This window comes from Hemicordylus capensis, chromosome 2 (assembly GCF_027244095.1).
Source record: "Hemicordylus capensis ecotype Gifberg chromosome 2, rHemCap1.1.pri, whole genome shotgun sequence".
NCBI classification, from domain to species: domain Eukaryota; kingdom Metazoa; phylum Chordata; class Lepidosauria; order Squamata; family Cordylidae; genus Hemicordylus; species Hemicordylus capensis.
Window position 1 is genome coordinate 34,941,880 of NC_069658.1, and position 14,849 is coordinate 34,956,728.

Below are 14,849 nucleotides of genomic sequence, written 5' to 3' on the forward strand. Positions count from 1 at the left end.
CAGGAGTCAACACCAACTAGACGGCACAATTTTACTTTTATTTTATGTACACACACACACACACACACACACGAAATATATAAATCCAGAAGTTGTTAGCATACATTAGTCCCTTGAGTTACATTCATAAGTAAAATTGTATGTGTTTTGATAAATTTTATGGTTTTGAATGACATGTTTTGACTATCTTTAATCGTGATTTTAAAGATACATAAATGGTTATAGAATAGCATACACTACAATATTTGATTTAAAGATGCCTTTGATGAAGAGTATGATTGAAACGTATCAAGCATTTGTGGAAGAATTTAAATATATGTACACATTCCAGCACTGTACGTCTGCTCTCTTCTCCTTTTGGGATTAATTGTGCTACTTTCTCCTTCCACCCCTCTTTCCCTCACATGCTTCTGAATTTCCCTGCACCTGTAAGCTGTAGTGCAGAGTACATCGGGAGACTCCCGGTATGCCCACAGCCTATCATTAGGACAATTTTACCACTCATACATGGGAAGAGAGAATAGTCAGTGCTGTGCAGGGAGCCTGACTGCTAATACTGAGGCACCTATCTCTGGGATGGCTTTATGCGCTACCACCTTTTCCATCACAAACTCTTCAGAAATCACTAACTTTAAAATCTCTTTGACAAGTGCCCCAACTTACACCTCGTTGAGAAATTAGTCTACTTGTTTTTTTCCCCCATGACCTTTTATTTTACCCAATTAAATTCTTTTATTTCCAAGATTCATTCAAATACTATAGATCTGACACTGAGCTACTGCATCTTCTCCTGGATATAAGTAGCATTACCAGTTATGGCCATAAGAACCTACTGCAGAGTTTTCTTTCTCACTGCTGCAGTGCATGTTTGACAAAAACTGGTGGCTTGGAGCCAAGACTGAAAGTCCACCTTGGTCTTAAATTCCCCATCCAAAACAGCCCTACTGAATTCAAGAAAATTCACTTTAGAAATTAGATACTTGGATAGCATATACATTACTGAACCAGCACTGCATTTATTTGTACCAGATCATATTGCTTGGGGTCATAGAAGGTCTTTGGATAAGAAAGCCAAACTTCGTTATAGATCATTCACCCTTCTTTCCTTTGGATAATCATGAAATGCAATCTATAGGGGAGAGTTTCTGAAGCCTTCACTACATGTAATCATCAAAGTTTTACACATGTGTATCACACACTACAAAGAGAAATAACCCAAATCCCATGATAGCTACTAATGAAATCACTCAACTTCAACAGGAGTCCTGTGTCAGCATAGGCCTTATTTGAAGTTAATATAGTGAACTCAAGAGAGAAGAATTGCAGAAAAGGAAGGCTGGAATAACAATAAGTTCTTTGAGGTGTTATTTAAGCCGTACTATTAAATAGTGGCTGACATACTGAGGGAAATTACTCAAAATAGTCCCATTGAAATTAGAAGGACAAGTTAGGACAAACTTGCTCTTTTAATTTCAACGAGATTACTCTGAGTAATTTTCCTCAGTATGTCAGCCATGGAATTTAAACATTTAAATTATTTATTTATTTCTGCGTAAACCACTTTGGGAACTTCTGCTGAAAAGCAGAATATACATATTGGTCATATTCATGACATTAAATATTGAGTTTAAAGAGATGCAGTTAATCTCAGCTATCTGCAGTTTATTTTTTTCAGACTGACATTTGATTTATCAAGAAATGAAAAAAGAATACACCAAACTGTTTCCTGAACTGGCCAGACACTGACTACTCTGTTGATAAATTGCATAGTATTGGCATAAAATTAATTAGAATTCAAATACTTACTTAAACATATAAATCCAAGTGCAAAAGAGTACATTTTAATCTGGATCTGAAACCACCCACAAAGGATTGCCAGAATTTACACAGATAAAAGCAAGCGTAAACTATTTGCTTACCTGTGGTAGACACTATATTCTCCCTATTTTCACTGCAGAGCTGTGACAGTAGACTAGTCTTGCCTGAGCCAGTGAGACCTATGCAAACTAAGTCATACTCTGGTCGTGGCGGCGGAGGTCCTTTGCAGCAAAGCGCTCGGAAACACTGTTGGGTATAACGAAGAAAAGGTTAATCATGTTTGTTATGAACAGCAGGAGTTTTTTCAGAGAAGCAATTGGCAGAGTAAAAAGGCAAACAGAACCTTAGGAAAATATTTTCTAAATGGACTACTATGTGGAATCAAAGTTATTACTGGTTAATTCAGTTTCGAGCACTTCCTATTTTTTGCCGTATCCATTATATTCAAAGTGTTTTATATAGCAAACTCCACCCCAAATTCAACATGTTGCAGATGGTGCTCAAAGGGAGTTTCGGCAGAAGGTTGGCAACCACCAAATTAGATTAAGACCACAACATGTACACAAAAGGGCCACAAAAGTTCTCAGAAGGTAGAGGTACATATCCCTCTTGATGCGGGTTGGTAGATGGAGGGAGATAGCTGTCCCCTAGCTTCTCCAACCTTCATCCATTTTGTTAAACTCTTACTTTACAATCCATTTCCTCCATAATAATTATACTGATAACTACTCATAGTGTGCACTCCTCCAGGTAGCAAGTTCATTGTAGCTAGTGGGGGCGGAGGTGGGGAGAAGGAAGACACTCCTTGCCCCTTTTTAATCAATTCCTCGGTTACCTCAAGACCAGGGGTGTAACAATAATAGGGCAAGGGGAGACAGTTGTCAGGGGGCCCACTGCTTGGGGGGGCACTGACTTGGGAGGCCCCCCAGAGGCAAGTCACATGACTGACTCCCCCAGCTGCGCACCCACCCGGGCTTCCCTCAGTTGTATTCATCCTCCGAAATTGATGTGAGAAGATCTGGAGCTACCAGAACAGCATGTCTTTCTCTAGTACCATTAAATACCTTGCATGCCTTTAAAAAAAAATTTAGGATGATGTTCTATGATGTTTAGGATGATGACACATAGGATAGATAGATAGATAGATAGACAGATAGACAGATAGACAGATAGACAGATAGACAGATAGACAGATAGACAGATAGACAGATAGACAGATAGACAGATAGACAGATAGACAGAAAGAAAATTTTACTATGCTTTTTGTTACCACTATTCAGCCTCATTTAAGATTTCTTTACTTCATGAGCTAAGCTTCGGGGGGGGGTGCATTTTAAAATCTTGTCTCTGGGTCCACTCCAGCCTTGCTCCATCCCTGCTCAAGACACTCATTGAGACTGCACTGCCCAACTTCCTCTTTTTATCCTTTGAAGAGTTGGGCTCAGAGCTCTAAGTGAGAATAACTTCACGCTGGCTTCATATTTCCCTTTTATTCAGAAAGGTCATTAAGCATGAATAGGAACATAGGAACATAGGAAACTGCCATATACTGAGTCAGACCATTGCTCTATCTAGCTCAGTATTGTCTTCACAGACTGGCAGCAGCTTCTCCAAGGTTGCAGGCAGGAATCTCTCTCAGCCCTATCTTGGAAAAGCCAGGGAGGGAACTTGAAACCTTCTGCTCTTCCCAGAGCGGCTTCATCCCGAGGGGAATATCTTGCAGTGCTCACACATCAAGTCTCCCATTCATATGCAACCAGGGCAGACCCTGCTTCGCTATGGGGACAAGTCATGCTTGCTACCAAAAGACCAGCTCTCCTCCCTCAAACCACAAACAGTGAATATTGGATGTACATTAAGATCGTATGACAAAATACAACAGCAACAGTGTAAACTTTGCTGTAAAGAAAACTACTTCTGCTCAGCACCTTGCATTAAGCTAATAACAGCTGGGCAGGATTTGTTCTGAAATAAGAGAAAATCAACTGTACCTTAAACTTTTAATTCCTAGTTATGCTATTGTCCCAAATTAACATATCTCCCATTATTTAAATAGAATGTCTGCATATCAGTTAGTGGAGGTGAAAAGCAATTAAAAAGACAGCTTAGTCATCTGCAAAAAGAAAACTCATTTCTTCTTATGAGACATATTACTTTGCCTTCCAATATAATATTTTTTAAAAGCTTTATAGATTTAAAAAGGCAAATAAATCCTCAACACATCAGGAGCCAAAGGTGGCAAGAATACTCTGGGAACCTGCTGCTGCAGTTTATAGTACTTTAGAGAACAGCTTTCAGACCTTAAACACACAGCCATATAAAGGCTGCACCTTCATATTTAACAGATCTGCACCTGTGTTTATTCAGCACAATATTTCTTAGCTTAATCGCTACAGTTGATTTGTTATTATAGTTAGACCCAGACAGTAAATATACCTATGGGACAATAAACTGCATTTTTTAGAATGCCTCAACTTGTCACCTACATTCAGTAAACAGAACAGGGCCCTGCCGTTGTAACAGAGCCTCAGATAACCTGTAAGGCTGGTGACTGAAGCTAAAGGCTGCTTCACACATTACAGATACAGCTGGCATTTGTTTAATTTTTTAAAAAGGCATGTAACTACAATCACAGGTACATGGGGTATACCCACCCACATTTGTAACCCTGCAAAGGCATCGTAAAATAGAAACAATTTACTATTCAGAAAACAATTCGGGTAGAAACAATGGCAGTGAAAAACCCTGCTTCTGTTACATTAAGGTGGCCTGCTTTGGAAACAGTGCCATTCAGCCCTGAACGGCTTGGGTCCGAGATATCTTAGAGAGCCCCTTCTTTTACATGATCCCCACCGCATGTTAAGGTCACCTGGGGAGGTCCGTCTCCAATTACCACCAGTTCATTTGGTGGCGACTCAGAGGCGGGCCTTCTCTGTAGCTGCTCCCAGGCTGTGGAATACACTTCCAGCAGAAATTCGTAATCTTAATTCTTTACTGACCTTCAAGAGAGCCCTTAAAACCCATCTGTTTGGCCTGGCCTTTCAGGGTTTTTAATTAGTTTTAGTTGTTTTAATGTTAACCTGGTTTTCAGGGTTTTTAATTATTTTGATAGTTGAATTTTTTTTAAGATGTTTTTTAATTGGTGTTTATATTTGTATTTCTGTTTTAATTGTTTTTAATGATTTCTTTTTTTAAATTGCAAACCGCCCTAAGCCAGCTCAGAAGGGCAGTATAAAAACTGAATAATAAACAAATAAATTCAGCACAAGGGCAGCCCTTTCATGAGGCAAAGTGAGATGGTTGCCTCAAGCGGCAGACTGAGGCACCAGCCAGGTGGCAAGCTTTGCAAGTATCTCTCTTCACACTCCTCCCAAAGCTTGCAAGCAGCACAAGGAGAGAAAAGGAGCCTGCTGGCAACCTCCCCTCCTCCTGCCCAATCCCACCTTTAAAGCTGTCAAAGGCTGGTTTTGAAAGGAGGCTGGCCCTCACCAGGGGCAAAGGAGAAGGCAGCATTTGACGCCTCACCTCAAGCACTGCAGTATCTTGGGTACAATAGGAAGAATAATCTAAACATAGCCATCAAAATAAAACAAAAGATCTATTCATAATCTAATAGGGTGACTCGTAGACATGTGTGTGTACTCCGTTACATGTTGTGGAAGTAAATTCCATCTTTTGGTTCTCCATAGTATATACTGGTAACCAGTCTGGATAATAACACATATTTTTTTTCTACATTATGTTTGTTGAAGAGCATGCAATGGGTTTGAATCCACAAACACAAAAAATGGCAGCTAAATGGCATCTCACTAGAATAAGCAGAAAGGAATAGTAGTTCTTATGGCTTTGCACAAGAATTTAAATAAGACCTTCCCCTGACACCATCCTAAGTCAACCTCAAGGTATTGTGCTCCTGTAGTATTTTCCTTTCTGTTTAGCAGAGGACGCAATACCATACATTTCAGAGTACAAAACAAAAGTTTGATAGTTTTATGGCAGAAACCAAGCACTGATGTCTTTTAAGGAAAATGCTTCAGATTTTATCCCCTCTTTCTATATGCAGCCCGGGAAACCTTGCAAAGGACGATCTATCTTAAAGCTGAAGCTTTTATTCAGCAAAGTAATTTGAACCTGTTTGGATCACTTTGGGATTCAACACTTTTTTTTTAATGTTGCAAATGAGGGAAGAATATGAAATAAGTTGGTGGTGGTGGGTGCAGAAAAAGTTATTAAGAATACACAACTGGGGCCTACCTATATTCCATCTCCTCTAGAATTTTGTTTTGCTATGTTCTTGAGTTCCCTCAGTTTAGTAGCCCCTCCCTGAACATTCATATTCAGAGGTGTCAAACAAACAGCTACACCAGGGTTATCAGATGTAACCATACAGCTCGGGTTGCAACCTGATGTTATGCTTCATTCTTTAATAGCTCTGGAACAGAAGCATTCTGGATACACATGTTCTCCAGAGTCTGCTGCAGTCCCCTTGTTTGCAGTGGCTGTTGTAGATAAAAGTTGCAGTAGGTGGGAGAATGGACTGTGCCACTTGATGCCTCTCTATGCTAGAATTCTTGGGGAACCAAGCAAAGCATACAGGTAAAGCTGTGTGTCTTCCCACTCCCACACAAACTTCCAGTGCTCCCTAGACCCCCAAATTATAAGGGCTTAACTGCTCAATGAGTACTGAGGTGCTTTCTCTCCTCACCTACTTTATTTATTGAGTCTTGAGACAAACAAGACCACAGGTTAGTCTTTGTTTTAAGGGGGGGGCGAAATCACTGCTTGAAAAAACCTCAAGAAAGCCAATAAAATTACAAATATGGAGAAGTTGAGGATACAGCTTTCCTTGTCATTTCCTGTTAGGATGAAAGATGGGCGCATATTATTCAACAATAGCCTAGAGCACAAAGCTGCGCTAAAAGCCATCCTTTTACATATCTTGGACTAAGCTAGAAAAGCTTCTTCAATCTGATTCATGAATTAAGCATGTTCCAAGCTTGGCTAACGGAACTCTATTTTGTTAGTACTGGAGATGTATTGATAAATATTCTACAACCGCCAACTGCAGCCAACTAGACAAGCGTTAACTCAACACTCATAGGACTGCAGAAATGAAGCTAAAAAAATATGCACACACTTAAAGGGCTAATGCACTGTATTTCAAAAATAGTTGTATTTCCATGCCTCTGCTGCTCCAGCTTCTGTCCTAAAGAGCTACCACCATCACTGAGACTTTGGTGGCCATGAATACACCACCCGTAAGCAAGCACTGGTTTACTGAAACAGTATCTCCTGTGAACCTGTGCAGTCCAAAGACAGGCAGCAACCCCACGGTCCTGTGCAATATTATGTGGCTGCTAAGTGTGAACCTGACTTATAGTGTGAGGGAATCCTCACCCCAAATCTTGTGCCAGCAGTCTTTAAAGCTTAAATTTAGAAGTAGTTTGGGAAGAGGGGTTGCATAAATTGGCTCCAGTGCATAAAATGCTACTCTGTTCTGTGGCTGCTAAACCCCAGCATGGGGAGGGACTTAGGCACTTCTCCCTCCAACCAGCCACTTCCCCTGCAAATCATCCCTGGTGCCATTTTGTAGAGAGTAAAGAGTGCCCAGCATTTCAAGTCAAAGGTAGAGGTCATCACTGAAGTCTCTGCAAGTCAGCCGTAGATTTTTGTTGTACAGCATACACAGGCACACCATTTGTTTGCCTTCTTGAATTCACATCTACAAGTTCAGCATTTAAAATGGCTGTGCAAAGCACTGCCAATCTGATTCAAGGGGCATCTTGGTACTCTGAAGGAGCCCTCAATTAAATACAGTACATCAGGAGGTCCAATCTGCTTTGGCACAATTTGAGAACATTTTTTCATACCTGAGTTCAGTTTCACCCACACTCTACCTTGTCACTTTCCCAAGTCCTTTACTTGCTTATCCAGCAAGAGAGGGGACAGTGTTTTCTTTTATAAAGATGCTGGTGAGAGAGCAACATCTTCCACAGTTTGACTCTTTAAAATAAGAAGCTCTCTCCATCCAAAAACCAACTTATATAGAAAACTAGTGGAGCAAAAAAGAAGGTTTAGCCTAGTCTTTTCCTTGGCACACTCTTTTTCTGTGTGCAGGAAGTGTTTTTCATGAAGAGACTTTTTCATTTGAACAACTGAATGAAACACCCTTCACTTGTAGGCTGAACTGGAAAGTCCAATGGAGAAAGAGAGAGTTGCCACAGCAAGTTTAAACTGGGCCATAATCTGCGGTTCTTCTGATGTTTCTTACTCTGTTAAACCTTGTCAGTATTCTCTATGAATGCAGAAACATGTCTCCTTTCTACACCTCTTCCCTTTTCAACATGCCTCATCTTTTTTCATAGCTTATGGTAGCATGCAGTGACTCAGGAAGTTGTACATTACCACTATAAAACAATACCAACTTTTATGTATATTTACACAAGCTTTGACTCAAAACCTCTTTTAGTTTTACATTTGGGAAAGGGAAACAGTCTGTGTCAATGCTTAGCTATTTAACTCCCTGATCTATTTCTTGAAGCTCTTCATGCTCACAAATCATCTTCCATGCCCTTGCAAATGCTAAACACTCTACAGTGCAGTTACAATTTTAAAAAAATTGCTCCACTATTTGAATCTCGACTCCTGCCATGTAGCTCTCTCAGTCTGCCAACCCAAGAAAAAGAAGCTATACAAACCACATCTGCGATAAGATTTGTTAAGAGCCCCTGGTGGCGCAGTGGTAAAACTGCCGCCCTGTAACCAGAAGGTTACAAGTTCGATCCTGACCAGGGGCTCAAGGTTGACTCAGCCTTCCATCCTTCTGAGGTCGGTAAAATGAGTACCCAGAATGTTGGGGGCAATATGCTACATCATTGTAAACCTCTTAGAGAGCTCCGGCTATAGAGCGGTATATAAATGTAAGTGCTATTGCTATTGCTATTGCTATTAACATGCCGCTGGGATGGGGAGGGAAATGGGACTTTGGCCTTTCACCTACAAATCCGCTGTGAAGCTGACCCTACAGCCAAACTAGCTGGTGTCTGGGGTGCTGTTTACTCGTTACACCTCAAAACCCAAAGTGATCATGGTGCGAGCTTATTTGATTAATCATGAAAGTTGGCTAGGCAAAGAATAGGATTTCCCAATTCTGAAGTTTTTCAGTTTTTGCTTAAGCTAAATAAAACACAACAGCATACCAGTCAGACCCCTATCCCTTGGGTAGGCTGGTTGGGCTGGAACTCAAGCAACTGGAGCAACTTGACTTGTACAATGGATCATGTGAAATATGTTCATTTTCAGTGTGGGGAAAGGTGGAAGCCCATACCCCACTTTTTGTTGGGTATTTGAAGAGTTCATGTTGATGGCCAAAATTTCGAGGGAGGTTTCTTAGGCAATGTTTTGTACTGAGCTGCCAAAATACAACTTGGGTACCTGACATTGTGTGTCAGATAAAGGCAGAGAACAGTGATTTGTGCATGCACCTGCATTTAAAACAATGAACAGCAAGTGCAAGAGGACTGGACCCTAGCTTGCATGCCTTTTAAGGGGGAGGGGAATGATAGTTTTCACACATGCCCTTCATACTGATGAAACATGCATGGATTTTTGTACTTGAGTATTGGCACCGAAAGTTCAATAATTAAGAAGCAGCCCTTAGACAAAGATATTGCAAAAGCAAGTGGGGAGGGAGAAAGCAGGCCATTTAAGGAAAGGTTTTACAAAATATAGTAAAGAGACTAGATGTTATGCCAAGTCTAGCATGCAGGGTGTGAACTCGGATCTCATCAGCCACTGTGCCCACAATGTTTAGTGTTTTGTGTTGTGCATCTGGATCACAGGTGAGTACTGAAACCCAAATATAGTTGACATTACATTAACACTAACACCAGGGATCAAATTCTCTTCAGGTCAGTTACAAGCTGCTCTTTACCCTTCACTAGTTTACATATCAATGGGAATCAAAGAGCATCAAGCCACTCTTTCTAAACCCATGCCAATACAGAACAGGCTGTGCTTCCACTATTCTCAGCTGCCATCCTGAATTCCAGCCCCCTCTCTGATGCAGTAGCAGGAAAATCACTAATTTGCCACTGAAATACATCCAGCAAGTGCTTTCAAGAAATCCCAACCCTACCGGGGTAGGTAAAGATTTCTGCTGCATACACCTGAGATCAAGGTTCACTGAAGGACATGTTGATGGTGGGCCCTTAGTATGTAAAGTTTAAAAACAAATTTTAAAAGGATGTTTGAACAGGGGTCCTAAAAACAAGCACAAATCCATTCATTACCACCATTTAGTAGGCGGAAGGAAGTTGAAGCCAAGTGAAGTTTTAAAGATTCTTTCACAAATACTTCCCATAGTAAGGCATATGCCTAATAAAACACTTATGAGAAACTGAGCCAGCCAATGTTACATACCATGTGTACCCTAGCACTTCCTTCTTTGAGGTGACCCCAGTTTTCCGCTCTATTACAGCTACTATCCACTTCAGTGACTAGCCCTTTCTGTTGTCTCAGCCTTTAGAAAAACACAATACTTTTACAGTCTTGAGCCTAGGGATTTTCTTATATTTGCTTATTCACACACAGTGCTGCGCATTAAGATTACTATTGTATGCTGACTGCAGAAAAACAACAATTTGCCAAAGGCATGGGCTTTAGAAAACAGATCACGGTGCCCTCTGCAATAGAGCAAGAGCTCCAAGACGTCTAGGACAAGTAAATGAAAAGAACAGGACATTGTCGATTTCTAAAGGGCACTATTCTTTCAGTTGTTATCTAAAAGCCAGACAAGAAACGCATCATATGCGGCTACAGGAGACTAGACAGCTTGTTCAGTGCAGGACTATAAACATACAAAAGAAACAGATGCACAAAGTTTACTCCACTTTAAAAAAAATCTTATTTTTTATTTACGTTTATGTTACATTATTGAGTTGTGGCACCTTTATATATATGTATATATATATTTTAACCAAAATGCAGGATAGATATTAAGTATTGCCAAGTTGAAGGTTAGGATGTCCTGATCATGGTTTCATTTCACCTGAAAAGAAGAGCCTCAGAGTTTGTGAGAGAGCAACAAACCCCATTTGTTTGGAAAGGTTAAAAAAAAGTTATAAACGTGCTTTCGATTGTGAGCCCTTGGGGTATAGAGCACCATCTTATTGTTCTTTTTCTATGTAAACCACTTGGAGAACTTCTGCTGAAGAGTGGAATAATATCATTAATAATAAGAACAACAACAACAACCACCAGCCAATTACAAAAAGCAACTTTACTGGGAACAGCCTATATTCTGCGACAATGTCTATAACAACAGCAACAACATTGACAATAAAATTCAGCCATCCCAGGTCCTTAGGAAGGACTCGATGTCTGGATAAAACAAACCAGTCAATAACACCTGTCTGACTGTGTAAATAAATAAATAAATAAATAAATAAATAAAATAATGATGTGTTAGAAGTACATTATCTTTTGAATTTTCACCTTGCAAGAAAGGCTGATTTATAATATACTTGCCTACAGTTTATATAAACCATTTTCCAAAGGTTTTTGTTTCAAGTTGTACTGCTTCCTTGTATGGACCAGGGGATTTAGTCAGTGCACCTTTTTTGCACCTACTTGGTGCAAAAAATATATAATTTAACACGTCTTCCTGACTCAGGACAAACTGGGAATGATGTGGGAGTTCTGTTATGAGAACTCTAGAGATCTTTTTTTAACAGCAGCCATTGGGGAGGGCAGAGATTTCAATATGGGTTGTGGCATAGCAGTGGGTTTTAGCCCTTTGGGCAAATGCCAGTTTCTCAGCTTAAATTGCCATATGAAGTTACTATTAGGGCTGCCTCAATCCATTTCCAGCAACACACACAAGTTTGCCCCTTGAGTGTACAATCCTGAGTGAGCCAGAGTCTGTCTTAGCTCTTTAATTAGCATAGCTGTATGTCAGATGTATTTTACCATGTTCATTCATTACTCTTTCACTTGGATGATGCTCATACCTGTACTATAAATCTACTTAGACCACCTAGCATAGGATTCATAAATACCAAGATAAACAGAAAAACCAAAGAAAGGTTTATAGGGAATTACTTCTTTATTTATAATTTTATAATTCTTTATAGGGAATTACTGACTGGAAGATACAGCACAGGATTCACTAAAACCACTTGAGGAAGGTTTTGCCAAGTACTTTCTTGCATGTAATCTTTTGTACAAAACTCTTATTCCAATCCATACCTTCAATATTACCCTTTTTTGTTTGCAGGGAGGGAGCAGAAGCAAGTCACACACTGTTGCACAGGGCTTGTTCTCAAATGAAGTGTACATAGGATCGCAGTCAAGAATGACAGGCTCTTCCTCCTCAAAATAACTTTCTAATATATTAGACTTAATTACTGGTTTGATAGATTAAATACCAAACAAAACTTTTTTTTTTTTAAAAGATAGAAATCCAAAATATATGTAGCATTTTTAGTTTTTTTCTTTCAAAAGACACAGAAGTCTGCTGCACACTACTTCATAATAATGTCAAAGACAAGGGCTGAAAAACAAAGTCTTAGAATGTTCTCTTTTCATGGCCTGGCAACAGCGTCCCAAACGCTTGAAAGCAAAATACTCACATCAAAATATTTGCCCTAAGTAGCATCATATTTCTGTACTGCTGGTGACATAATCATGACATAATCATAATCATGGCACATTCATTGATATTCCCTAAATATTTATTAGCTGGCACACCAAGGGACTAACTGCTTTCTATGTGCAATGGAGTCCAACCTGATTTTTTTGTAGGAAGCAAAATTGGGGAATAGAGTAACCATGTACTATTTCTGTACTCCATGTACTATTTCTGCACCAAAACTAAGGCCCTTCAATTGGCTTCCCCAGGCCAAGTGGTTCAGAATGCAACTAATATTCAGCTTGAAAGGCAATTTGGAATTGACAAAACAGCAAACCCCTCCTTGTTACCCAGTGGATTCCTTGCCCAAATTGCCCCACCTCACTCCTGAGACTATCCTTTTCTATAAATTAAATTAAATTAAAATTAAATAGAACAGCACCAGAGCTCCAATGATACACCTTATATAGAATTGTGTGTAAGGATGTAGAAAAGCCCCGCTGGATCAGACCAAGGGTTAGTATTCTACACCAAACGCTGGTCAGAGAGATGCTTCTGAGAAGCACTAAAGCATGCTCTGCTTTGTTTCCCCTTAGTTTTTTCTCTCCACACTAACTGACATTCAGAGGCATGTGGACTCTGAACTTGTAGGGTCCAATTCAGCCACAGAGACCTGTTCTCCAAGGATTTATCTAAAGTACTTTACCTTTTAAAGCCATCGAAAACTAGTTGGCACCACCACATCTTGAGGCAACAGAGTTAATTGTGCATTTTGTGAAATAATAATTCTCTCTCTCTGCCCTGAATCAGCTACTGATCAATTCCACTGGATGATCCTCAAGTTGGAGTATTATCAGAAAGGAAGGTGAAAGGGGTCATCCATGATCTCCACACCGTAATTTAATACTTCTCTATCATGTCCTCCTTTAATAGTTTTGTGGGGGGGTTTTTTGGGGGGGGGAGTTAATTAAGACAACCCTTGTAGGGAACATGTTCCAGTTCATTGTGGCTGCCCTTTTAAGTACCATTCCAAGCTTTATGATATCCTTTTAGAGATGTGGTGATGATCAGAACAGTGCATATTACTATTTCAGCCACACCAATGGATTTCTATAAAGGCATTATGATACAGGCAAATTTTGTTCTGATTCCCTTTTCACTGAATAAGTATGTAAAGAAGGGAAGTACCATTATTACTGTTTCTGAAAACTTATGTCATTTAGTTATTAGATTCTATTGTTGACGTTTCAAGAACCAGCAGCAAAACACACAGGCATTCATGGGGCATTTTGAAAGCAGGCTTCTGGATTTATAACATCCTTTTATAGCAGGGCTAGACAGCCTTGGCTGTCTGTGTTGAACTATAACTGTTGTTCAACTACAACTCCCATCATTCCAGCTACAATAAATTGTGGCCAGGGTTGCCTACCCATTTTATACAATCTAACATTCCAAATATACAATTCTGAATCCTGTTCAATCTATTAAGATTAAATAGAATCACAGCTTTTATCACTCTTCACCTAAGCAGGCCATCCCATGGGTCATATCTGGCCTCCTGGGGCTTCCTTTCCCCATATTGCCATTGCTCCTCTACTGTCCCGGGTAGCCATTAGTACCCCCTAACCCGGCTGTTTTGTTTCTGTAAGGGATTGCACACAGACAGTGTAAAAAACATGACTAAATGGAAGCATGGATATCCGCCCGCACACAATTGAGGGCTTCTTCTCTTCATACTGTGCTTATAAACAAATGCATAATAAAATAAAGAAGCACACTGATCAAATTCTGGGGTACCAGTACTCACTGACAGAAGCAGGTGCAAAAGGATGGCGAAATCTCCATTTGCCAGTGAACTGGGTTTACTTGTCCAACAATCTGAGTTAATACTGGGTTTTTTTTACAAGACATGAAATAGTAATATTTTTCAGCAATATCAAAATATTCACACAGCTGTGCACTAGAAGAGACAGTCTTCAAAGATAAGTGCTGGAAGGGAGGATAGGACTAATACACTACTCATCTTGTTTATTTTCAGCTAATCTCATATCCATTGTACACCATATGTAAAATAAAAATGTATTTGGAGATATGGGCACTAAATAAATTCTACTAATTACACTGCAATGACTGAAAAACAGGATGACTTAATCCCCAGATTATAGTCCCCATAAAACCTATAAGTGACGAAAGAGAGGTACTTCTGCCATCTATTATTCAATATCTGGATATTAAGGGGAAAAACACTGTATTCTATGAGCTCCTTTTTTAGGTCACCCTGGCAAATAAAGCATCTGCTGCTCAGATTTTTCAGGCCATCATCCAGGCAATCTATCTCCACTACCCCTTAAAAAACAAAGAAGGTGTAAGTATTGCTCAGTTATTAATTTTTTAAAAAAAC

The 14,849-nt window shown here is 39.8% G+C and overlaps 1 protein-coding gene across 2 annotated transcripts in view; it reads right to left on the bottom strand.

Annotated features, from left to right (window-relative positions):
- The window catches only part of ARL15 (ADP ribosylation factor like GTPase 15), a 232,166-nt gene that overhangs the window by 155,558 nt on the left and 61,759 nt on the right, over nt 1-14,849 (bottom strand). For both annotated transcript variants that reach the window (XM_053295706.1, XM_053295705.1), the window contains exon 2: nt 1,920-2,064. In XM_053295706.1, coding sequence (XP_053151681.1) covers nt 1,920-2,064 — 145 coding nt within the window. The remainder of the gene's footprint in view (nt 1-1,919; nt 2,065-14,849) is intronic.